Source organism: Aquila chrysaetos, chromosome 1 (genome assembly GCF_900496995.4).
Source record: "Aquila chrysaetos chrysaetos chromosome 1, bAquChr1.4, whole genome shotgun sequence".
NCBI lineage: Eukaryota > Metazoa > Chordata > Aves > Accipitriformes > Accipitridae > Aquila > Aquila chrysaetos.
In genome coordinates, this window is record NC_044004.1 from 59,238,214 (window position 1) to 59,264,265 (window position 26,052).

At 40.6% G+C, this 26,052-nt stretch overlaps 2 protein-coding genes across 3 annotated transcripts; both read right to left on the bottom strand.

Annotated features, from left to right (window-relative positions):
* Positions 1-2,488: 2,488 nt before the first annotated feature.
* PLA2G12A (phospholipase A2 group XIIA) lies at positions 2,489-7,989 on the bottom strand. The gene is made up of 4 exons (XM_030015136.2): positions 7,698-7,989; positions 6,426-6,502; positions 5,085-5,250; positions 2,489-4,039 (listed from the first exon to the last, which is right to left on the bottom strand). Exons 1-4 carry the CDS (start codon positions 7,906-7,908, stop codon positions 3,921-3,923), a joined length of 573 nt encoding a protein of 190 aa, XP_029870996.1. The 5' UTR covers positions 7,909-7,989; the 3' UTR covers positions 2,489-3,920.
* A 2,745-nt stretch (positions 7,990-10,734) lies between these two features.
* On the bottom strand, positions 10,735-25,938 carry CFI (complement factor I). Of its 2 annotated transcripts, none has more exons than XM_030015090.1 (12): positions 25,694-25,938; positions 23,770-24,088; positions 22,333-22,477; positions 20,845-21,023; positions 19,721-19,831; positions 18,021-18,137; positions 16,806-16,844; positions 16,206-16,309; positions 15,451-15,566; positions 14,457-14,731; positions 13,225-13,326; positions 10,735-11,707 (listed from the first exon to the last, which is right to left on the bottom strand). In XM_030015090.1, exons 1-12 carry the CDS (start codon positions 25,751-25,753, stop codon positions 11,490-11,492), a joined length of 1,785 nt encoding a protein of 594 aa, XP_029870950.1. In that variant the 5' UTR covers positions 25,754-25,938; the 3' UTR covers positions 10,735-11,489. The 2 variants fall into 2 exon arrangements, with proteins under 2 accessions (XP_029870950.1, XP_040981559.1); XM_041125625.1 differs by having other exon boundaries at positions 16,806-16,849; positions 18,020-18,137.
* Positions 25,939-26,052: the final 114 nt, after the last annotated feature.

The following is a 26,052-nucleotide window of genomic DNA, read 5'->3' on the forward strand; positions in this document are numbered from 1 at the left end:
CAAAATGCATTTTCATTTGGGCACCCACATATAAGCCTTTGAGAGGTTTGGATGTAAATACTTTTGCAGCTTTGCTCTATTCTTGCATCATTCTCTTTGATGATCTTAGAACTGTGAGGGGACCAGTGCCAGGGTGTCTTAACAAACGCTGATATTCCCAGCCTTTTCCCTATATGGCACTTAGTGTTCACCGATTGATTGCATAAGAAGCAAGTTTCTAAACCAAAGCAAATGACAAAGAACATGCTTCTGTATAAGAGCTTTGCAGATTTGTACTGTGGATGGATCTGAATTTCCTATCCAGCCTATTTCTATGTAGGCTCTAGAATACTCAGGTGTGAATACGCTCATAGAGATTGCTGCTACAAGCACAAAAGGAAGCGGGTTTAGAGTGGGATTTTAGGTATTTTTACCCAGCCTGTTTGGCCTGTTTTTACACAGGCTTCTTGCATGACTAAATCTTTTAGACAAGATGTCTCCCTTTTAGTTAAAGGAGCAACGGGTATTTCTAATTACTTTTGCTTGTTTTCCTCTTGTTTGGACTTGTTATCCTCAGACTGCCAGTAGGCAGCTAGATCAAGATAAAACTATTGTTTAAATAGTCCTTGTGTATACTTTAGTTAGAACATGATACTATTATAAGAGTTTAGCATCTTCCACTGTAAAACATTTACACTCTTATTAAGCCGATTCATTTTTTTGCAAACTGCGAATCCCAGATCTCTCAGCTCACACTAGAGCTGCCCTTAAACCCACTGGCAGCAAGAATCCTGTGTGAAGTAGCAGCTGTAGAACCGATATCTGGGAGTCTGTAGCAGCTTTCTGTTCAGCAGTTTGAACTTGTATCAGCCATGTTCCCGAGTCCAACAGTTCACTTAGATCCTAATAAGACAATCAAACATCTATTACACTTTGTTTTGCTGGAAGCTAAGAGCATGCTCAGTCAGCCACTGTGTTCATATGAGTCACCAGTAACTTGACCACAACGTATGAAGCCTAAGGTAGCGTTTGACTGGTGTGCCTTCCCGGCTGATTTTAGTATATGAAAGTTTTTGCTATACATGCATGTACATGTTGTGAAACACTTTCAGATTGTTGCAATGCTCCACCATATGCTTTTGGAAAAAGCATTATGGATATATCAGAACTGCAGTTTGAAGAAGAAAGTTTGATTGTGGACACACTGCTGTTATTCAGATCATCCAGGAAAGCAAAACAGCCTGAGGACGGCAATTGTATTAAGACTTTAACTGTAAAAAAAAAAAAAATTCACTGCAATACTTAGACTATTACTGACTACATAAAAGCATGCAATATTGAGTCAAATGCCAAGAGCTGCTATATATAGTATTGTGGTTTAACCCAGCAGGCAGCTAAACGCCACACTCACTGCCCCCCCAGTGGGATGGAGGAGAGAATCAGAAAAAAAAGTAAATCAACTGGTGGGTTGAGATAAAGACAGTTTAATAGGACAGAAAAAGAAGGGAAAATAATAATAATGATAAAAAAATATACAAAACAAGTGATGCACAACACAGTTGCTCACCACCTGCTGACTGATGCCCAGCCAGTCCCCAAGGAGCAGGCTGCCACCCCCCAGCCAACTCTCCCCAGTTTTATTGTTCAGCGTGATGTCGTATGGTCTAGAATACCCCTTTGGCCACTTTGGGTCAGCTGTCCTAGCTGTGTGCCCTCCCAGCTTCTTGTGCCCCTCCAGCCTTCTTGCTGGCTGGGCATGAGAAGCTGAAAAATCCTTGACTTAGTCTAAACATTACTTAGCAACAACTGAAAACATCAGTGTGTTATCAACATTCTTCTCATACTGAACCCAAAACATAACACTATACCAGCAACTAGGAAGAAAATTAACTCTATCCCAGCTGAAACCAGGACACCTGTAAAATATATTTTGTATAGTTTGCGGGTAACTATAATCAAGGATTTCTGCTACAGGAAAAGCTTACACAAAGTAAAGACTCCCTGGAGGAAGTCAAATGCCTCCTCTGCTTTGCAAGCAGAACTATCAAAGCGCTATCCAGCAGTGTTAAAGCTCTTTTTAGTGTTACAGATGGTTTGAAGGAAACTCTGGAAGGCTTTCATGGTATAATTACAGGTCAATACAGAAGGGAACAAAACCCAGCTCTTTCCAACAGTGAAAAATTTTCTGTATTCATTTAAGCATCTAGTTTAAGCTTGCTTCTACCCAACTCAACAGTCATCTAGTTGAATTATAGTGTTTTGGACTCATTGTGGTACTTTATTTTAAACAAGCAATGCCATCACCATTCCCTGCTTTGGTGCTAAAAGACTTTTAGGGTTCCAACCACGGAATTCCAGGGTAATTCAGAGTTGTTTCAATTCTATGGCAGAAAATAAATTTCACCAAGTTCAGACGAACTACAAGTTCTTCAAGCATGGTTTGGTAAAACTCTATAGTAATACTTCTCTTGCAGTGCTACTTCATATCCACAAATATGAAAAGGAAGCATAGCCAAAGAACTTGAACTTTATTCTATGAGGCACTTACATTCACTGTCACATACAGTAAGTTCTAGTGAAAAACAAAACAAAAATATCACAAACAACTGGTAAAGAAAAAATATATAAAAGTACTTCCAGAGGAGGAATCACATTATAGTCCATGAATCTGGTAAATTTTAGACTTCTAGCATGATTTCGACTCGTGTTCACAGATGCAATATTTTAATTTTCAGTTCTCTCCTGTGGATTTCTAAGGCAGAACCAGGGCAGCAGGAGAGCAAATCAACATCTTTACAACACAGGACCTAATGCCAAAGTTAACTAAGGACTGGCAACTGGAAATAAGCAATGAAACATCAGTACAGAGAACAAATCCCAAATAATTGAGACATCAGGTGATTTCAGCTAGAGAAGTCAAGAGAGGGAACAGATGAGAGAAATACAGGCTGAAATATCTGTCAGCCTCACAGAGGGCATTTTTAAATAAAAAGGTTTGCTGGGCATACTGACCCTAACTGTGGAACTTTCTTTTAGTTTGCATCAGAACGGACTAAATGAAAGCAAAGATGAATACAGTAACCAAGTTGTGCCACAAGACAAATATAAATCAACTTCTTTGAACAATATATCCTTTCTATGCATAAAATACACAACACAAAATGTTTCATTTGAAAAATAAACATTTGATTCATTTTTAAAATAACATAGCTACTACATTCCACTGTTTTGTCAAATCAAAAGTATATCCTTAGGTTGCAAACTGTTCATTTTAGTAGTCAAGTCTTAAAAGGATCAATATATTTGATGTGAAAGTGCTGCAGAAGTAAGGTTGATATAGAATCAGCTAGAAATATGTAGTGCAGATGTATACCCTTGCTAAGGGCTGGGGGCTTTTTGTCTGGTTTTGTTTTTTTAAAAAATAAACTCACAGGACAGTATATATCAGAGAGAACTGAAGGCAATTGTACCACAAGCATGAAAGTACAGGCTATTTAAGATGCCATATTAATGCCCACAAAACACTCTTTCCTGTTGGATCTATCAGATGCATTGACTGGTAGTAAACCTAAAATTTGACCTATATTAAAAATCATCTGAGAATTCAATACAACTCTTCTGTGCCTTTGATTTCCCCATTATGGGGTTTTCTTAAAAACTTTAAAATGGCACCAGTGTTTTACAATAGCATACCCTGAGCGGACATACACCAAAGGAAACTAACTTCAGTTTCCAAGCTTCTGGCATAAAGGGGAAGAGAAGGATGACTTGTTTCTTTTTTACATTAGGAAGAATATCATAGTGACTTTCAAACCAGTATATTCATGTCAGTGTTTAATATATTACTGTCTGAAAAGTGTAAAGCTTTGTAACCAAACACTTGCTTCATTCCAGCAGAGTCTTTGACTTTATTCTACACCATGAGATCTCGGTATCTTCTTTCAGAGATCAGTCTTATCCTCGTAACGACACATACATGCAGCTCTCTGGCTATCCAGGTATGGTTTACATCCTAAATGTATAACTGCATCAAACAACAGCTGAACAGTTGATTCACAAGCTGCAAGCAAGGAGACATTCAGTTAAAAGTACTCTTTGAATGGAATATGAAACTAACAGAAATTACTCTGGCAAACGGAGAATGACTCTAAGAAAGAAGCAGTCTTCTCTGGGCATAGCAAATAGATTGTCAAATGAAAGACTGAACCAATACAGAATCATTTAAGTTGTGAGTAAGATTTTTCGTATGCCAAACAAAATGAACAAGAAAATTCATTGCATATGGCATGTCATCAGTGTTAGAAACATCACTTAGCGTTGGGAAGATGAAAGAACTGTTTTACCCCCTCACTTTTTGCGTCCCAATTTACGCAGAGGTTGCTATCTTTAATAGCAGGTCAACAGAAATGAACAAATATTTATGAGTTCTGACACTAAACACTAACATGAAGACTTACTTGCAGTTAAATGAATCTCAGAAGTTCAAACATAGGCTTGTTCTAAAAACTAACTGCTCTCAGTGGGACTACTTATTGTAAAAGTGAAATTGTCCAAGTTAAAAAGTGTGGTTATGTCAGGTATTCGTCAGATGCAGGCCAACAACCAGAAGGACTATCATATGGCCTGTTACTAAAAAAACCTAAAATTTATTCACTAAGGGATAGCATTAACTACTTCCACTATAACAATATATTATTCTAATATCTTAGTTTGTAAAAGGAAACAATTCAATATTTTCATACAGTTTACTAGCAATCACATGTAGTAGAGATTTAGAAATCACCCAGCAGAACAGTGAATATTCAGCTATGCTACAGTAAATGCAAGAACTATGCATGCGTTTTGATGAAGTTGTATTCCCTTATTCATACTCCTAAATGGGAAGCATTATTTTTTCCCCTCAAGGTTTTAACCCTGATCATTTTTCTACACTGTCATTGCTCTACTGTACAAGTGTCTGGGCTGCATGACAGAGGGACAGAACAAGGCATCTTTCAGTAACAGCATCAGCTTATGAAAATGTGCATTACTGTGCTGCACAAAGATTCTTTGCCAAATAAGCTCAGTTAAACTTGAAAAAAAAGGAAGGTTTTTTTCACACTTACCCTGGACACTTTCTGAGATTCCAAGCGTTTTCTGCACATCTCTGCAAATTTTGGAGAGGCAGGACTGAAACTGCTCATCACAATCATTCTTTTTATTGCCACAAGTATCATAGCATCTGTCGTGGTGATTGCAGCACTTTGTCATCGAAGGGATACCAATGTCAAACTGTGAAGAAAATCCCCCCACACAAACTCCATTGGTATTCCAGTTAAGAAAGATATAGCCTATGAATAGACTGTAACAGTTCGAAATTAAAAACTAATGCAATCAATCCAGCTGTCATTCACTTATCTCTGTATTTTGCTGTTCCCCTCTAGTAAGCTGTGGTGGTTTGGCCCCAGCCAGCAGCCAAGCACCCACAGAGTTGCTCGCCCCCCCCCCCCCCCCCCCCCCGACTGGAGGAGAGAACAGGAAGAGCAAAAGCAAGAAAACTTGTGGGTCGAGATAAAGACAGTTTAATAAGTGAATGAAAGAGGAAGAAAATGCCCCAAAATAAGCAGTGCAAAAAGCAGTCATTCACCATGTCCCACAAGCAGATGGATGCCCAGCCAGCCTCTGAGCAACAGCCACCTCCGAAGCCAAACACACACACTACCACACCCCACACACACCCCTTCTTCCACTACTCCAGCTCTTATCGCTGAGCATGCCCGTATGCCCAGTACGGAATATCCCTTGCCCAGTTCAGGTCAGCTGCCCTAACTCTGTCCCCTGCCAACCTCTTGCCCAGCCCCAGCCTACGCTCTGGGGTGGTGGACGGGCAGAGTGGGGAAAAAAAGAGAGAAAGTCCCAAAGCTGTACAATCACTGTTCAGCAATAGCCAAAACCATAAACACTGTTTTCGCCCAAAATCCCTAACACAGTGCCACGCAGCCTGCTACGAAGAAAGTTAACTCCATCCCAGCCAGACCCAGTACATAAACTAACCCATATTTTTTTTCTAGCATTAAGGAAAATGGATTAGCGTCAGCGAGGACAACAAGAGTCAGAGCCAAACGCTTCAACTCTCACAGGGCTACAGTTGGGGTTATTCAACGCTTTCAAGATCGTGAGAACAAAACACTAAATCAAACATTAAAAAATTAGAATTAATCATCAACATTCCATTTTATCCCTATAATATTTTATGCCAATGATGGAAATGTTTCTGTTATGTTCGTTTATAATACTAACATTTTCCATATGTTGTTACCAAAGCTTGTGTTGGAGCTGATAAAAGCAGGGACATTGTACATGGATGCTGTCTCATCCTCAGAATGGGGGAGGGAAAAAACCACGCACATCGTGGAAAGTTGATGTATGAAAGACACACAAAGAAGCCCCAAAATGGAAATACTTACCTGAACTCCAAATAGAGGGGATCCACAACCATTTGGCGGTGATGGTTTATACCCGTAGCGAGGAAAGGGCTTTGATCCTGAAAAAGGTAATTTATCATGCCTCAGATTTTTTGCACAGCATTTTAGCACTGTTAAAACTCACCAAAGGCATTTGTTGGGCTTAAGAGAGTATCAGTTATATTTTTAACTTAAACACGTGTTCAGGCACCTGAATATCTATTCTTACCAAATTACAACTTAGGGGTACTAAGCATTTTTTTAAAAAAGGGGGACAAGACACCTGAGCAAGTGTTAATGTTAGCTTCCCAAGTTAAAAAAAAAAAAAAGCTTGATTTACTGAAATTGATGTGTCAGTTAAGTGTGCAATACATAGGATTACATTAAAGAAGAGAGTACTTAAGAGTAAGTTCATTAGAACTTCTGTGCTTTATATGCAACGAACAGTAGTGCTCTGATTTTTTTAGCTTAACCTTTAAAATGAACTGGAATGAAACATGATTTCTTATTTCTACAACAGTAACGTTAATAAAATTTAAATTAGTAGAGACTGTTAAAGTCATGTCTCCCGGAACAGTTACTAGTGCAGCAAGACAGGGAATTCTGCATCCCAAGTTCAGGAAGATTGTGGAGCTAATTTGAGAAATGACTCTCCACCTTGTTTCGGTATTGGAAACAAACCAAGGCCACAATTAAAAGAAATGGAGTAGAAAACACGTATTTGAAAAGTGCATATTCCAGTACAGAGAGGAAATGCCACGATGTCCCGGGCACTCCTGAGGAGCCAGTCAGGGTGCCACCACCAAACTCATTTCCTGACTTGACAAACAATCCAACCCAGCAAGCTGGGGGTTAAGTCCACTCAGCCGAGAGAGATCAAGAAGGTCTACGCGAACCTCCCGTTTTGGGGCGCTCCTGAAGCGCCGGTGAAAAGCCTGGCAAGAACCCCCCTTTCTGGAGCACCGCCCGCCTGGCACCCCTCTGCGGCAGCCGGGGTCGGCTCCCGGCAGGTTACTTATCTAAACAGAGAGAGAGACACGCACACACACACGTGTGTAAGAACTTGTTCCTGAGGTTTCCTCTGCGGCTGCGCCCCGTTTCCCGGGGAGAGGCACCCGGGACCGGCGGGAGCGCTGCCGCCGGCCGGCCGCCCCCGCAGCCCCGGGCGGCCTGACCGGGCCGCGCCGCCTGAAGCGAGCCGGCCAGCGGGAGGGCAAGGGTCGCCGCGGGCCGGCGGGGTCTCGGCCGCGCCGCCAGCCCCCCGCCCCGCCTCACCGTCGCTGCACTTGTACTGGCAGAGGCCGTCCTCGCCGCCCAGGAGGTCGAGGGCCGCGTTGAGGTACACGTCGATCTTGTGCACCCCGTTGCGGATGGTCTTCAGCGTCATCCGCCAGTCGGGGGTCTGCGGCGCCTCCTGGCACCGCGCCGGCCGCGGGCCCAGCCGGGCGCAGGCCAGCAGCAGCAGCAGCAGCAGGGCGCGGGCCATGCCGACCGGCGCCCCGCCGGGCGCCCGCTAAGCCTCCGCCGCCGGCCCGGCCCAGCCCGCCACTGCCGCTGCCGCCGCCGCCATGGTCCCCGCGGGCGCCACCCCCGCTCTCCCGGCGGGGAGGGGCCTCCTGCCGCCGCGCCTGAGGGAGCGCCGGGCCGCGCCTGCGGGCGCCCCCCGCCGGCGGCCCGGGGCGGGAGAGAGGGTGGGGGTCCCGGCCGTCCGCTGGGCCCTCCGCCGGAGGAGAGGAACGGCCTTGTGCGAAAGTAGGGCTGGGGCCGGGCTGCGAGTCACTTGGTGGCGGGCAGAACGCCTTTTCCTGGGCTGCTGCCGACAGCCAGCTGTCAGAGAGAGCGATCGGGGTGGGTTAGAGGGAGAAAAGTCGGTGATGGCTCTGAGGGGGGAACAGGGGGGAGGTCGGGCAGAGCCTTTCCCCCCCCACCTACAGATGGCAAGAGGAGGCGGCATTGCAAAACGCGGCCTAGCACCTGCCCCGTTACAGCAGGGCCTGTTCCAACAGGAGAAACGCCGCCGCCTCCAGCAGGTCACGGTGCCCCTCGTTCCGTGGGGGGACCTTTTCCAAACGTGCCCCACGCAAAGCGGGAGAGCAGCTGGCTGCCGGCGTGTATGGCACGGCGGTGCTGGCTGAGCAGGGCCCTGGGAGGTACCGGTGCTATCGGAGGATACGAAACCCCAGGCCGTTTGTATTTGGAGAGCCTCTATTTGATGACCGTGTTAGAAGTGGTGAACTTGGTGTTGCTAAATACGAGAGACAGCAATAGCATTTTGGAGGAAAGACAGAAAGGCTGATTTTCCAGGCAGCCACTGAGGTGTTGCAGCTGTGGGGCTGGCTGGAAGGAAGGGCAGGTTTAATGCCAACCACATAGGGGCTCGCTTAGTGCGGTGGCTCCAAGCAAACGCTGCCTATGGGAGGAGCGTGCCCAAAACTGCATACTGCTCTCCTTCCGTGCAGTCTGGTGGAGAACTTATACTAATACAGCTGGAAAAAAAACATGACCTTTTGGAAGCCACGCTCGTTTAGAAGCCAAAAAAATGCAGTAGGGAATATGTACTTGAAGTGTTAAAATGTTAACCTAATTTTATGATGATGTGCAGTGTGAAGGAAACTGATCCAGTGAGTTTTGCACATGTGAGTGATTCAGTTTCAGGTAACATCATCCAGCGTGCAAGATGGGGTTGTAAAAGAGGGCAAAATGAAAGTATATCTATTAAACATTAAAAGCCCAGTCTTGATTTGCTGAAATGAAAAATCAGACCAAAATTAACTCACTTGCTAAACATCCTGTTCAGTTTTGTGGTGGTCGGGTTTTTTTTATTATAAAATTTTTATTAATTTTATATGTAAGTTCTGGATGCTTCAAAGATGAGCTAAAGTGGAACCATGTGGAAATTGTTTTACTGTTTGTAATGAAAGCTCTGTTTTAAGATGTGTGGAATCCCTCAGAACATAGTAGTATGTTCAGGACAAAGTTAACTGTAAAGAAGAACAGGAAATGGAAAGAAAACCAAGAGAATTCCAGACCAACAGGCAGAGCATGGTAAATATTCTACTGGGTTTTTTTTCTTTTTAACCTCAGCATTTAATATTATTTGTAGTTAACTGGAGAAATAGGTGGAAAAAGTTCTTTACAGAAGTTCAGTCAAACAAAAGAGGGAGCTCTTCCTACACCTGTCCAGCTTTTCCCTATGATTACTTTACGAAGACCCTGATTCAGCAAAATAATTCCTGTGTAGGAATATACTTAAATGCTTTCCTAAATAGCAAGTCTTGTTGGGAGGGGGCTAAGAGAAGCAATTCATACCCTTACTTTAGTTATTGGTGATTGACAGTGTCTTTACAGGACAAATTCATGCTGATGTGGGTTTTTTACAAGATTGGAAGACAAAGTCAATGAAAATGTAAAAATGTCTGAAACAGACTATGGTGAATTATAGAAAAAACATGACCACAACAACTGTGTTGTGTGAACAGATGTGATTTATTCAACAGGATAATTAACTGAGAGGAATAAAGTAAAAGAAATATTAAAAACATTTGTAAATTAGAATACAGTGAGGTATGTTCTAAAACTATTGAGCAGTTTGATAGAACTGACCAAGATGGTCTTGAAGCTATCTGACAGTTTTGTGTCGAGGGTACCAATCCACAAACCAAATTCTAGTACTTTTAAAAAATTTTGTACGCACTTTCTGTGCGTAACTCTTGCTGAATGTGAGACTATTATGTATAGACTGACGTTTTCTTATAGCAGGCACCATTACTGCTGTCTAAAACTATGTAGCTTACACAGTGGTCCTTTGGGCTGTGCTTCCTGATTATCATATGGGCAGAAATTCCTCACAAGGATTGGTGAAAGCAGAAGGATTTTCTGCTTAATCATTCCAGTTTTGTTGATGGCCCGTTGTCTTCGTCCAGTTCTGGGTCAGCTAAGGCAGTAGCAAAACTCCCCCTGACTGAACATTGCAGGATCAGGCCCTGGATTTTCTTTCTTGGCATTACTATTTCATGCTTCTGTATACTGGTGTAGGAAGCTTGTGCTAATTTGAGAATCTGGTGGAGGGGTTTATGACTGAAAGTCATAATTTTTAACTTTAGATCTGTAACTTGGTTTTGCAGAATTAAGTCTATATGTACAATGTATAGACTTTTTTTTATTTTTATATATTTATATTGTTATATAAGTTGTGTGTTTATGTATGTGTGCCTATATATATATGTAAAAATACATATATATGTGGTAAAACCCTACTTGATGTTAAAAGTTTGTTGGATACTAGAAATATATATATACATACACAGAGAACTTAAGATAGTAGAGATGCTTTTTATTTAAATTGAAGATTCAAGTTTTAAAATTCCTTTGTTGTTTGTGACCAGCTGCAGTTAAATTAATAAAACTTAAAGCTACAAAAATTGCCCCATGCTAGACGATCAGATGAGGTATACTAACTACATAAAAATTGTCTGAGTTTGTAGCTGAAAAAACTACCACCAGAGTTACTATTTGGGTAATTGTTGCATTACAACAAATCTCGTGATCATAGTCAATCTGTCAATTAATAGGTGGTCTGAAGTCTACTTTCGCAGTAAGCCTAAGGAATCAGCTGCCGAGTAAGGCAGCATCCTGAGGGTTTCTAGTGATCTAGACCTTGAGATGATGGAAGTTCTTTAAAGTACTCTCGTTGCTGTCCTTTCTGTGAAGTTCACGTATTGCCAGTGCAGTCAATTTCCAACCACTGCTTTCAGTATGGTTGTCCATTTTAAATAAATAAACAACCGCAATTGAAATGCAATGTGAAATGTGGACAAAACCCAAAGGAACAACAAGAAAAAGATATTTTAATTTCTGTGCTTTTATTAGAGACTTTTGCTGTGGACTCATGTGACTGTAAAATTCTCTTCCTACAGGCTTCTGCAAAATTGTGGTACTCATTTTCAAAATATATTCTTTAAAGATTTGTACTAATTGTTGCTAAGTTACATGGCTGCTGATTGTTAAAAAGGACTAGTGTTCATTTTTGCATGGGTGATAAGAAGGAAGTATTTAATTTTCCGAGCTTCAGGTATTATACCGTGCAATGAGACTCCTTGTCACATGATGGCTAATCCAATCATAATAGCTGGCAACTTTTGTATACACGCCAGGGTGACCAGCCTCCCCACAGTTCTCACCCCAACTCACAATACCCCAGACATATGCCACATTTGCTGCATCAAAGCAGACCAAGGGTCCTCCTGAATCGCCTTTGCAACTGTCTATGGAGCCATCATAAGTACCTGAAGCAAAAGAGGAAATAAAAAGCAAAAATAAGTTCATATGCAAGCTAGCACACAAAACAGAGCTCAGGAGGTTTTTCAGGTCCGTGTCGCTTCCTGACAGATGTTTGTCTAATGGTCACCAGTACAGGAGGTTCCTAACCTCTTCAGTCTATTACTTCTCATTTCTTTTTAAGTGCGGAGCCTCTCTTTACATTTGTGGCTGGCCCAAATTCTCTTACTTTGCTTTGATGTCAGTGATGTGAGTCTTGTTTTACCCTGTGCAATGAGAAGAATTCAGCCGTATTGCCTATTATATCATTAGAATTAGCTCATAAAAAGTGAACAAAAGCGGGAGGAAAAAGGTATAAAGATTTGTAGGCTGATTCCTATAGAAATGGAGCTATTGTAATGTGTGTATGCCTACATGTCTGCCTTTGGTGTCCTCCACCCAATAATTCATTGGCCAGTTTCATCTGTACAAAGCTGTACAGAGAGGCAGAGGCCTCAAAATTATTTTCTCTACCAGCTTTATGAAAATAGGTGGGCAGGTACAAGAAGGAGAGCATGTGAATGCTGGGATTAAACTTTACTCAGTTTAATTAATATTTGCTTGTATAACTAACTCCCATGGATACTAGCCCTTAATTCCAAAGTTTGTATTTGCATCAGGGAGGGGAAGCTAACCCCAGATACCCCTTTTCTGATGTTGTCCTGTGTGATACTGTCTTTGTTCCCTCCTGGTAAAGTATGATCACTTGAAATACATTGGAGATCAAGAAGATAAGTTACGGAACTTGCACAGTAGACAAACTCAATATCTTATAGATGTCATACTGAATTTATCACAAATGACTTGGCTTTTATATCTGGTTTTTATTTTTCTCATTAAGTTTCTTTAAATATTGCCTTTACTTTTTGATTTAAAGAACAATTGAAACTATCTGCTCTGTAAGTTGAATACTCATTGCTCTTTTAGTCATGTATTCGGCAATACCTTTCATTACATGAGAAGCAAAAAATCTGTATTCAAAATCCTTATTTTAGTACTAGGAGTGACAACCAGTTTCCGGGCCAGACTAATCTTAGTTTGAAAAGTTAAATCGTATTTTTCCTGGTGTGCAGTGTGGTAGTGGCAAATGTCTAAGCAGATGAATAGTCACATTCTAGTCAACGGGACTACTAACGTGCTCTAAGACAGGCATTTGCTTAAATATGTTGCTGAATCAGAATCAAAGGTAGAAGTTCAGTGGGCTGTGAAGTGCTTGTGTATTTAGAAAACATAACTCAAATTGCATGCTGAAATTTTCCCACATAAACATAGAAACTTGGCATACTGTCATCTTAACTCTGTTTATAAATAGATATATAATGGTGGATGCATCTAGGCTCCAATGGCTAGCATTTTGCTAATGGTGATACCGTGGCAATCAGTTTATTGTCTTTCCAAAGTCTAAAAGATTCTAAGCCAGTATGTCTGACCTTATAAATAGTGGGTTTGATGGTAGAGAAATTATAGTAAGAAAATTGATGCTTGCCTGCACATGCCATTTGTTTAAAAAATCGTCCTGGATACAATTCAGAACAATTCTGGAATAAATTAACATTGCCCCACTTGAGGATATATTGTTTGGTATAACCTAGAAAGAAAAGAATAAACTTTTCTAAATTAAAAATGGTAAGTACACGAGACACATTTAATATCATAAATTGAAAGTTATATATTTGCTTATCTACAGAATATAATCTTCAATATTATAAAGCGGATAGCTTAAACTGCCACTGACACTTACCCCATATGAATTGCAGTACATTGGACATCTATTTCAAAATAAAAGCAGAGTGGTTTAATTGCAGTGTTAAATATAGTACTTTCATCTTGTGACATTTTCACCCTTTCCCTTTCCTTGTCTTCCTCAGTTTTTTCTGTTTTCCATATCAAGTTTTTCAGACACTGGGAAACTGGTATATTGTGTTCTAGGAAACAGAGATGTGGCTCTGATCATCCTTGTTACCTTTTTTCCAATTCTACTCTGTCTTTTTCGAGAGGGATGGACCAGATACTGAAGATACAGGTGAACTATGTATTCACAAGGTTAAGGAGATTCTCTGTTTTGTTCTCTGTCCACTTGCTAGTAATTCCCAACTTTGCATTTGCTTTAAGGACTGCTACTGAGTATGCACAGGGAAAGCCTCACAACCAGTATGTGGTAGCTCCAGACACCAGGCTGTAATCACTGTGATACAAAACAAATGCTTCCCAAATCTTGAAAACGTATTACATTTGGCTTATCTGTCTGTGCAACCATCTTTGGGCTAAAGTCTAACATGGCTGAGACAAGATGTGCTGAGTTTCATAACTGTTGGCTGCAGCTCAGATCCTCTTGGGCAGCAGACAAGAGGACGGGCTGTGACTATGGGCCACTGTGAGCTACTGACCGCCACTTGTTAAATGTCATTACCAGGTCACCACAGGTAATAGAAATCTTAGATTGGCAAAAGGAACATTTCTTATTATCAGGGTAGTTTTCAGCCAGGGGTGTCTTCCACATCAATTTACTAAGTAGGTGAAACAGCAGAGGAGGCAGTACAGAAAAGAGAACCAACAGTGACAGCTGAATGCTGAACCGCAGCCTGTTTTCTGTACTCAGCCTCTTCTGAGCGCTTTGTGCACAACTACTCTTCAGCCTTTTCAAAATGAAAACTCACCACAATTAGAAAGCAAGTGATGCAAATAATACATTCTTGTAGTAAGCACTAAAGCAAATACCTTTCTCTGCTCCCCATCCAGAAACTTTGCATCTGTCACCAGCCTTGAACATATATTCTGACCAGGGGATACAGGCAGGTGTGAGCTGTTCCAGGGAGCATTCTCCTTTCCCATAACTTTTCAGCTCCAGCAGAGCAATGTCATTTTCATAAGTTGATGCATTATAATTTTCGTGGATTATCAGTCGGTTTAGACTGAAAGTATCTGTTTCTATGTCGTACAGTATTGTATGCAACAGTCCAATCCAGACACGGTACAGATGAACTCGATTTGCCCTGGAAAAAAAACAGTGACATAAAATATGTTTTGGTACTTAGCGCACTGTACATTTCAACTAGCTGTAAACTTCTGTATTTTATCGAAGTTTCTCTAGAATAAAAATTCATATTATATACATATAGTTTCTTTCTGGACTTGATGTCCAGGTTTTTCTGAAGTGTAGCAAATGCAAGGCAGGTGACACTGCTGCGTACTGCAACTAATACAAAAAAAAATATTAAAGGCCAGCCTCTGTGTTTAGTGCTGTGACAAAGAGAGAGCAGGCATTTATGCCCCTCTGATTTCAAGTGAAACAAGAGTGAGCAGATGTGGATGGGATGCTCTTGCTTGTTCTGGGGAATACGTGACCCCAGGGATGTTCTCAGGGAACAGATCCTGAAGTTCCCCAGGGTAGAGATGGGGAAGAGATGAGGCCCCTTGTATCTCCCTTTCAGGCAAAGTGGTTACGGTGAACCTTTCCTGCCTGCCTACTATCTGACTGAAGAATGCCGTGTCTTTTCGGACTCATCATTACTTTTTCATGTTTCTATTCACTGCCAAAATACTCTACTTTCTCTGAATCTTCCCCATTGTTAATATGGGTGAGTCAGTGTTTTAAACTGTTTTATTCAATAGGCAAATAGGAGTTAGCAGACAGGTAGCTAAGAAGGGCAATAATATCCAAATCAATCTTTCTGCCTTGCAAGAAGAAAATAATTTCCCAGTTTGTTTTTACCTGACACAGTGTGCAGCAGTCAGAACCCAGCAGCCACCAATATAAACGCCTCCACAGTACACTGTTGCACCTTCACTGCCAGTTTCTTTAATTGCCACTTGCCAAGGGAATTCACCCTATTCAAACAACAAACACCCAAATAATCTGAAATCATAATAATTGTACTATTTTTAGTGCATAAAGGGAAACACACTTGTTGGTATCACCTCATCTCCTTGAATATATCTGATTGTAAATAAAAAATCTGCTATCCAGAAATTGTGACTTGGGCTCCATCTGATATGAAGGATATATATTCTAAAATGCAGTAATTTTGTTCAATCTTCTGACTTTTTGCGATGCCTCCTTCCCTCCAGCTTTCTGTCATGAAACAAACCCCTTGCAATCAGAGAAACAGATGTAGAATCCTACCTGGTATGATCAAGTATAGCATTTTTTACTGTATTGTGTTTCAAAGGTGCAAATTTAAATTCCATTTTGTCAGAATTGTTATTTCTAGCTATAGTATTAAGTATTTTGCTGAATCATTTTCAGTGTGTACTTGGACTGTAATGCTCAATTTTGCAACTTTGTATTTTACTTTATGAATTGTGCTTCTCTTTACTTTCATTCAGTGCAATGCCACTATTGCTGCAAACCATGAAATTAGTGTTGTAGCTGATTTTGTTATTTCTGTACATTTTAACAGAAGGACAATAATGCCCATTTAAATTGATGCTGAACGAACTCATATCTGGTAAGGTTTTTTTTTTTACCTTTCTTGCAATCTCTCCACCTACGATTCTTTTCCGTCGAGTTAATGTGTGATTTGTAAGACCGCAGTGTGCTTGGGGAAGAAGCGTCTTTATCATTTTTCTTTCTTTAACAAAAAGGAAAAATGTGTCTCAGAATTCAGGTATCTGTTCTCTCTATTCAGAGACGGGTTTATCTTTATCGCGAAAATTTGAGTGCTGTGAATATGCCAGTAGCTGAAGTAGCAGGAAAGCAAAGACTAAAATTTTGGCATCTGTTTTTGTTTTGGAAATTGCCTGTGTCTTAGCATCACATTACTTCTCTTCATTTTCCACTGCTGCTTGCATTCATGCAAATAATTTTGAAGCAGTTCCCCTAGATTTGCTGAGGGCTTACCTCCACCAGTTGCCAAAACATGCAGATGTGAGTCCTCAGCCAGGATGAATTATTATGGCATTCTTGAAATTAGTGGAAAGCGAGACAAATAGTAAGCCCCAGAGTGTATATTACCAAATCACAAAGTCCAAATATCTGAGTGTTCTGGATCTGGCCAGCTGGCTGGTAGCTAGAAAGCCACTAACAAGAGGGTATGCTGTTGGTTTTGGAGAGTTAGTTACACTTACCTTCATCCATACTGTGTTTTTCAGCACCTTTGTCTTTGCCTGTAGTAGAATAACAAAATACTAAAAATACTGGCAAACATTTACATTTGTTCTATTACTTGAATATATGTTTGTGTGCCAAAATCGTGGTACACGTTTTAAATGCATAAGGGCACAGCATTTCACATGGACAGCAATACTCTCTCAGCCTGGTGCCTGCTGCTTCCTTTCCTACTAGACACTGGCTGCCTCAGCCTACAAATGACCTGCATCCCACAGATACTCATTTGTAACTACATGACATCTACTCTGCTTTCCATGCTTAGGGAGCCCTTCTGCAAAGACACCTTGAGAAATGGCCTTTTTTTGGTTTTTGATGTCTAAAGTGATATCCCATTCTTCTCCACCAGGAAACAAGAGAAATTACTTCTCTTGCCCCATCAACTTTTTGGACTTTCTAAAGCCCAAAGGAGCATTAGGTAACAGGATTTTTTTTTTTTCTCCCCCAATTTAGATGATGCTATTGTGTACTGTGTGCCTCCTTTAACAGGGTAAGGGCGGGTGTTCAACATGAGGTAAATTAAATGCTTCCTGGATCTGGTTTGTCAGCTTTTATTCAAACAAAATGCCCATTGAATTCAGTTCCTAAATGGAGGTTGAGGGTTGGGTCTGTTCTCATGTTACTGACAGTAATGTTTACATTTAGAGTTCAGTTTACCTTTACCAATTACCACTTACCAATAGTGTTTACTTTTTGGCTTTAGACTTTGTCTCTTATCAGAGCAAGGAAAAACATTATAATTTCAAAACAAAACAAGGTCTTTTCAACAGTGAGGGGAACAGCACGGAAGAATTATCTTGACAAACTAGTTGAATTCCTCATCTGTGAGGAAAATATTCCTGCCTGCCCTGTCTATGCTTTCTTCACAAATAGGGGATACCAGTTTGATAGATGGCCATGTAAGCAAAAGACATAATCTGCCTTAAGCCTCCTAAAACATCATCTACTTCTTCCTTCCTTTAGTTTTCTTGCTGTTCTGTTCGAGAAGGAAAGGGAGGAAAATTACATAACCTTTTTTTCCTACTATGCATAATATAACATTGGTAAGACTAATTCTTGCATGCATTTTGGTTTTGCTAATCTGTTAAATAATTTAATAATATGCATTGTGTAGTCTCTAGTTATAATTGAGCAGAATGAAAGGAAAGAAACAAAAACATCTTTCAGAAGGAAACCTGCACAGAGAATTCGAGCTTCATCCTCTCCTGTGAGGCAGTCAACTTCTTTGTTGCAGACATTCTTATTTGGAATACAAATATTTGACCGACAATGGAAACTGTTGTCTCTGCACTCTGTAACACAGGAGAATTACAAATGTAAATCACAGGATCATGTGATTCAGCAAGCTCACATAGTTAGAGAGCTTTTTAAAATATAAACACAATATAATATCCATGTTATGGGGGACTTGGCTGTTCATAAATAGATCACAAAAGCAGGCTCTATAAGTGTTTACACTTACGAAATGCATACTTAGCTTTCCTCATTTTACAGTCTTGAAGTTTTAAGACTTAAAAAGTGTGGATCTCTGTAACCAGTTCAGTAGTGTACTTCTAGACTTGGTATCACTCCTTACCAGTTTCATCCACAAAACATGCCCACACTCAACCTCAGCCAAAGGACCTCCAGTTTTGCCAGCATTACTGATCATCTCAAATGAGGAATTTATGATGCTTGGGTCAAATTCCACCCCCAAAATCAGAGTCCAAACTGGCTTTTGTTTGAATGAGCTAAATGCCTAAATGCAGGGTTAGGAATCAAGAATCCTATTTTGAAGATACTGGATTTAATAACTTGTTCCTTCTAAAATTCGTGATTATATGAAACATTATAAACCTGAGAATACCCTTCATTTAATTCTTGTGATCACTTTGTATGTTATCAAAAGCAAAGCAGTGCTTGAATTTATGGTGGGCTTTCTTGACCTAATTTATAATCTTACGTCAGTGTACTATTGAAGGATGTATGTCTTTAATAGAAAATAAGGTAGTCCTCTGAAAGTATCTAGATATCCCAATACGATCCAAAGACCACTGAACTCAGTTGAAATACTGCTTGTGATTCCAGGAAGCATTGTTTTCAGCCCATATAGCTGAAACAGCACTATTTTGGTCAAGTGGAATCTGGATAAATGTCCTCTAAATATATGAAGCCACAGGTATTTATTATTTTTTCCTAAAATACCTGTGACTGTGTTTCCATGATTATCAGATTAAATTTACTGACAATTGTAAAACTACAAAATTAAGGTTATTTAGGGATAGTGATGGGATTTGTAACCCACATTACCATTTGGCACCTGAAACCCAACTTCTGAAAGTATTCTCCTGCATTCAGCTCATGCTAGATCCATTCCTTGTTTCTAATCAAAATTGTTACAGCTGGAATTGCAGATGCTGAAAGAATGACCGCTCATGAACAAGCAGTGTGACAGGAAGTGATCACAGATATTCTACGGATAATCTTGCATTAGTAATAAATTTAAGAGAGACCTTACTTTGGTTTAAAGATAGTTCATTGGAAAAACAGTGTCTTTGTTTAATTACTATTGATTTTTCCCAACTAAAGAGACATTTTCATTCTAACACGGCTCATTCTTTTTTATCACTGTTTAACAGCCTCCTAAATAATCTCATTTTATGCCCTCATCCTCCAAGGAAATCCAGATTCTCAGAGAACCGTTGCCTGCTTCAAAAAACTATATTATGCCTACTTATTTTTGCACTTGTGTATACATGAACTATGTATACTTTGATTGCTTTAATGTAGTGACTTATTGGAAAAGATACTTTAGGTGTTACATCACTGTAAAAATTGTTTGGGGGTGGTTTTCTGCTGAAATGATTTTGAAACAGCTGAGAAAGGAAAATGTTACCTCTACAGCACAGTTCATCACTTAGGTCTCCACAGTCATTGATTCCATCACAGGTTTTGTTCAGAGAAATGCACTTCTTGTTGACACAACGAAACTCACCATCTGAACAAGCTGTGCAGCACAATGAAAATTAAGTTAGTGTGGAAATGTCTATAGGTTCAGAACTGCCCACGGAAATATTCTGCTTGTGCATTTTATTCTGTTAGCAGTTTGGCCTATCAACAGTAGGCATTCTGGGGCCCACTAAAGTATATAGGAATCTTTTTTATTGTTTTAATCACCTTCTCATCAAGCTTTCAGTGTGACCACTTATTTTCCTCCTCCAACTTAGAGTAGCCTGGCAAAAGGGAACTTCATTTCTTCTAGACCAGGACTAAACCAGAAATGATCGGTTCAAACCCACTGTAAATGATTCAAGTGATTAAAATGACAGCTGTTCCCCCTCTAGAAGGAAGTCATCAAGAGTCTGTGAACTCCTACTTTTGTGGCATAAGAAAAACCTGAGATGATTCATAGCTCTCCTAACCAGCACCATCTCAGGCTGATGCTTATCAGTGCCAAAGAAAGCCCACTACATAGAACAGAAAGCTGTCAGAAGTCAAAACAAGGACTTGATTCCCCTTCTATCAGTGAGAAACTGAGGAGTCCCAAAATGCCCCAGAAGATGTGAGCAGTTCCGCTATAGTCATGCTTGTCTGGCCACAGTGCTACTAGTGTTCTAATTGATCTCCTTCACAGACAAAGCAGTGAGTAGGAGGTTGTCACCTCTCTCCTCACCAGTTAACCCCAGAGAGACAAGACTTGTGGGATACCATATACCTTGGTACCCTTGGAAGGGATGAGCGAACAAACAGAACCATGGGTGAAATATATTTACTTTTGGGAAATATCTGTAAAAATACTTTAGGAGCAACAGTGATTTTCCAAACTGATAAACTCAAGACTGTCTTGATTCCAGACGGCCTCAACTGTCTTAAAGTCTGCAAAAGGATTATTTAAAAAAATCAAAAGGTTTCAGTGCAGGTTTGCTGTGGCTGGGAGTTAGCAAACTAGGTCCTAATTATTTAAAAGAAACTTAAAATATAAGAACCCCAAATAGATATAAAACTAAAAAACCTACTAACCTCTTAGATTTTCATGGCACTGGAGGCTAACAAATCCCTCATTACTATCTCTTGATTTCATCTCTATGTGACATTCAGCAAGACTTGTTTCTAGGCCCCTGCAAGTTATTTGCAGACAGTGCAACGAATTTGAGGCAGATTCTGTGATGCTGGAATTGGTTTGGTAATACTCAGCACCTCTGTGAAGATACAAATAATAACAACAAATTACGTCATTTCACAATGGATTATCCACTGCTTTTAATCTTTAGAATTTATATGATTTTCCTCAGTGTTAAAGAATTTTGGTCATGGCTAAGAAAAAGCAGACTTTCCATGGAATCGTTTAGGGGTAAGTAGGAGAAGTGCTAATTTTTGCAGGTTGCCACATAGAACTGTCCCTAAATCCATATGTAGCTCTATGACAGTCACTGTGTATCATGATGGATACAAAAGTCTCCTTACATAGCAAAACTTGTAAGCTCAGATCTCTGTGTGTGGACACAGGTGAGCCATAATTCGGAAGCTGTCCTGCATGGGGTCAAGTATCCTTGATGTCATCAAAACCAATGCATATTGAGGAAGCTCAGGCCACTGCAAAGCTGGGATTAATAAATTTTATCTCCCTTGGTTTTACCTGAGCGGTATACTCCTAACAGTGTATGTGTCCCCTACCTTAAAGAAATATGGATCGAGTAAATAAGTAACTAGAGAGGCTTACAATGGGACTCCAGTGCTGAATGCTCTGTCCCAGGACAAACCCTTCTCTGCTATCTAAAGAGATACTGATCAGGACTAGGAAATACCTGCTTCTTACCTAGAGGAGACAATTTAGGGCACTGCAATAGCATTTTTAGTCTTCAGGTAGGGTTGGGGAGGCAGCCCTTCCTAAGTTAAATTAGTTGTATATGTGTAAAATTATTATGTAGAGAACATAGAGTTGACTCTTTATGAGGAGCTGAATGTGCAACTTAGGTCATCAGTGTGGTTGCAGGAAAAAACCCAAGCTGTGTGTGGCTTCAGCCATCCCTGGGGCCAAAGCAAGCAATGGCAGTGGGGGCAAGGGGTGAAGAAAAAAACTGTGTGTTCTGGTTCTTGTTAGCCTGGCTGGTGCAAGTGGCAAAACAGAGCTGTACCCTGTTGTCAGCTGTTGTAAGAAACTTTTCTCTGCATGCAGGTTATTGCTCAGAGCTATTTGGGGATGGTCCATCTATGCACTTTCCCTTAAACAGACCCAAGAGAAAACATCTGCATTGGTCTTCAGCTTTATTTTAAAAGTAAAACAATTATGGTTTTTGTAGTTGTAACCTGTAATAGAACACAGAAATCTATGTTTTGGCTTTCACTCTCGGGTGTCAATTTGAGAAGCTTTATCAGAATATTGTAGCCAATACATTGTTCATGAGTTTTCTGTCTTAACTGTTGGCTGACTGTGACTGACACTTATGTAAGCATTGCTACTTTTTCAGATCCCTTGCAGTTATCCAGAGATAAATTCCCCAAACTTACGATTCAAAGCCAAGGTGCTTGCAAGCCACGTTTGCTTCATTCATAGTCCACTCACCATCACATACAAAAATGTAGTTCTTTTGATTCATAGGTTTTACTCGAAGCAAATTTGAATCTCCATGGCCCACAGAGATTGAAAATGTTTCTTAAAAAAAAAAAAAAAAAGAGAAATAAAAAAAATCCCCAAATAAAATCATTATATAAATGTATCTAGTGGAAAGACAGCACAGAAACAAATCAGGACTAATTTTGTATTGACAAATTACTTTGTATTGACAAAGTTCGTAGGGGAAGAACAGTAGATGGGAATCAGAAGCTTCAGGCATTATTCCAGATTTTTCTGAGGATTGACTTTGTGGCTTTGAGCCTGCCACTTTTTCAGAATATACCAGTTTCAGGACAAATGAGGGTAATGAATCCTATCATGTAAGAGTACCTGGAGGTCTACCAAGGAAAGGTTGCATCTTAGTATAATGACTTCCATTAGAGGACTTTTGATAACCAACCAGTAACACTTCAATTGACCTGTGTAGCAAAACTTCCGCTGTTGACATTGGAGCTAAGGTCCTCAGCTTAGTGAAGCCGTATAGAGAGTGCACCACAAACACACAGGGGCTCTCCGCTCCTTTGCAGTGGAATAGGCAGAATTGAATTTTGCCGCCTGAGGGCGATGGGCTGAGCTGCTGCTTCTGTGGGGAAAGGGAGGGTGGTACTGAGAGAGTGGGCAGGAGAGCCCTGGGCCTGGCTTGCTCCTCCTGCTGCCTTGGGTGAAGGTGGGGCTAGAGGACGAGTAGGAAGAGCAACTGCTACTGTTGAAAGAGGCCACCCACCTAGTTAGCAGGAGCCATTTCTCCCTGCACTGAGATGGAGGCTGAGCTGACAAAGCAGAGTGGTGTAGCCTAAAAAGCAGGTGAGAACAAGCAGCTGCTTGTCAGTGCACAAAACCACCGCTGGTTTGCAGGACAGTAGCTTTCTGTTTTGATGAAATCCACAGCATGAAGATGATTGAGATGAACATGGCTTACCTTCTCCCCGTGCACTCCCACACACACGTCAGCAGCCTGGCTCCATTCCTTGGACTCTTGCTCCTGTGAGGTCTGTCCCTCTTCAGAAGATACCCTCTCTGCTAATGTTCTCAGCAGCCCCTCTCCTGCTGTGCCTCCCACCATAGTCAACACCCCGCTTGGAAACCTTTGAGCTCTTTCCTTTGTCTATTTCTCCCCTTTCTACCTGATGATTTGAGCAACATACCAGCAGCGGGGTGACCTGGGCCTGTCAATCACTTTATTTTTATGAAAATCAACAGATACTGCCCATTTTCAATGACTTCTCATTTTCTGTGTCATGGTCTTACTAGTGCAAGGAAATGAACAGACTTTCTGAGCTGTTGGCCACAAATGACTGACTGATACGTTTTGGAAAAGGAGGTGTTAATACCTTCAGCCATGCATTTTCCCTTGTGCAGAAACTTTGCTTTGGGTTGTTGACACTCGTAGCTCTTTAGGTGACAGTAAGTATGGAAGTACCTTCCATTGGCAGAACAAACTGAAGAGCCATTCTTTGGGCACTGGTAGGGAAGCTTACAAAGGCATCTTCCCTCCACACATCGTTCCCATGGGTGACAAAAAACTTTCTCACAGGATTTGTGTGTGTATTGATTGCTTAAGCATTCTTGTATGAGGTAGGTGCCTTGCTCGGCTGGTGCGGCAGGCTCAACCTGCTGAAACTGGTTTTCTTCAGCATTAGATGCTACATTCTGCAAGGCACAAAATTAAAAAAAAAAAAGGGAATAAGACTAAGAACTGCACCCAGAGTTCTGTAGATCCCTTTACTGACCTCAACAAAGTGTTCATTCATAAGCCTTTTCCTATCTTACGAGCACAAAGCTCCTAAATATCATTTATAGTGTTTATTCCCTTGTCTTTGGCCACCTTGTCTTTCTCAGTTTTTCTGGTTTTTTTTTTTTTTTCCTTTTGGATCATTCACCTGGTATGATCTTCACTCTTACTGGTATCCCACAAACTTTTTACTCTTCGAACATCAGCTGAAGCATACAGCAGATTCTAAACATTTTTTAAGCTAGTGGTTTACAACACACCACAGCAATGGGATAGTAAGCAAATCAAAACATAAGCGGACTTAAACACCAGAAAAACAAAAAAAATAGCAACTTATTTTTTTCTGAGATGTTTTTATTGGCTTGCTTAGCTTTGGGTTTAAATATCACCTGTAAATATTTATGAACTACATAGAAGCAAATAAATCTAAAAATTAATGATTTGCTTCACCATGTGACTGCTGAAGTAACAAGTATCTTAAAAGAAATTTGAAAAATAAGTGCCCTTCTTTATCAGCTTTTTTTCTGTATCTTGCACAACAGTGCATTTGCAGTGTGGTTGCTGGTCATCACTGGACTGCAAGTATAGATTCTGACCCTCCATCCAACTGCCTCTAGGTGACTGATTCTGCACCTGTGTTTGTGCAGCTCTCTGGTGACTTCGTTGCTGGCTGAGTGCTTTTGCTTACTAAGAAAGATCTACGGGTAGGAAGAATGTTGAAACATGAAAAATATATACGGATAGACTTTGCATAAAAATGGGAGAGAAAAGTTAGTCCTCAAATGTGATTTATCAGCTTTGACTGTGTCAACTGAATCAACAGAGCTGAAGCTTAAAGTTCTTGTGAAGAAATCCTGGCCATACTAAAGTCAGCGGGGATGTTGTTGGGGCAGAATTTAGTCCAACAAGCCCCCTTTTAACAGTTGTATAATCTTACTAAGTTCTTCCTGCTGTTCTCAGGTCAGTACAATCCAAACTGAGCCAGATCCGGCTTGGCATAACTCCAGTATGGTACTAGTTTCTCCTGAATAGAAACAAAAAGGTGCTGATTTTTATCTAAGGGTTTCTCTAAAATACTCGGGGCATGCTGAACGCTCAGCCCAGATGGGCTTTCTGGGACACTTCTGCCAGAAGAGATTCTGCAGCAAACCTTCAGGCAGTACGATGCACCATGTTGCCACGTTAGAAGACTGTAATCTCATTTCTCAAAAATGGGGGGGCAGGGAAAATTGCAGCACCTTTCTGTGGTCAGCCATGCTTGCAAATTGGGTTTAGGATTGGATCATGATTAAAATCTTTTCCAGAAGCCTGTTGGCGTAAACGCCAGATAAAATCAAGACATGAAAGAGAAATAGCAAGCTCTAAACATTCAAGCTGGGCTAAAACAAAAGTGTGCAACACAAATACTACGAAAGGAAACTTAAAAAAAGCAACTTGTTTTGCCTTTATAACAATAAACTGCTTTTAAACTTCTTTTTTTTTTAGAAATAAATTGCTGCTACCACAATAAAATAAATTCTTACCTCTGATCCACAAAACCAAGAGAGAGACAAGAAAACCAAGAAAACCGGGACCACTGGCATGATGAAATTTTATCTCTCTTTGTAGACAAATTCCTCTGGCTGGGATTCTTTTGAATGTCAGTTGTTAGATTTGAGTTTAATTTTTAACCGTTAGTAAAATATTTTAAAGCGTGTTTAGAAATAAAGTACAGGAGCCTCAACTATTAACTGACAAATCGGATCTCTCCAAAAGAGAGAGATCAATTTAACTGGTTTTACTGTAAGTGCAAGACGAGATAACAAAAGTAAAGCCCTTAAAGTAAATGATTAAAAGGAAGCACTTACGAAGGAGACACGTTTCTTTTCTTTTGCCAGAGAGA

Excerpts from the sequence above, each read along its gene's own strand:
- PLA2G12A (XM_030015136.2), bottom strand. The coding sequence starts at position 7,908 with ATGGCCCGCGCCCTGCTGCTGCTGCTGCTGCTGGCCTGCGCCCGGCTG. Across the intron at positions 5,251-6,425 it reads CCCCTCTATTTGGAGTTCAG|TTTGACATTGGTATCCCTTC; the intron begins GTAAGTATTTCC and ends TTTTCTTCACAG. Across the intron at positions 4,040-5,084 it reads AATCTCAGAAAGTGTCCAGG|CTTGTGAATCAACTGTTCAG; the intron begins GTAAGTGTGAAA and ends CCTTGCTTGCAG.
- CFI (XM_041125625.1), bottom strand. The coding sequence starts at position 25,753 with ATGCCAGTGGTCCCGGTTTTCTTGGTTTTCTTGTCTCTCTCTTGGTTT. Across the intron at positions 18,138-19,720 it reads TGATGAACTGTGCTGTAGAG|AGTGCAGAGACAACAGTTTC; the intron begins GTAACATTTTCC and ends CCTGTGTTACAG. Across the intron at positions 15,567-16,205 it reads GTGGAGAGATTGCAAGAAAG|GGTGAATTCCCTTGGCAAGT; the intron begins GTAAAAAAAAAA and ends TTGTTTGAATAG.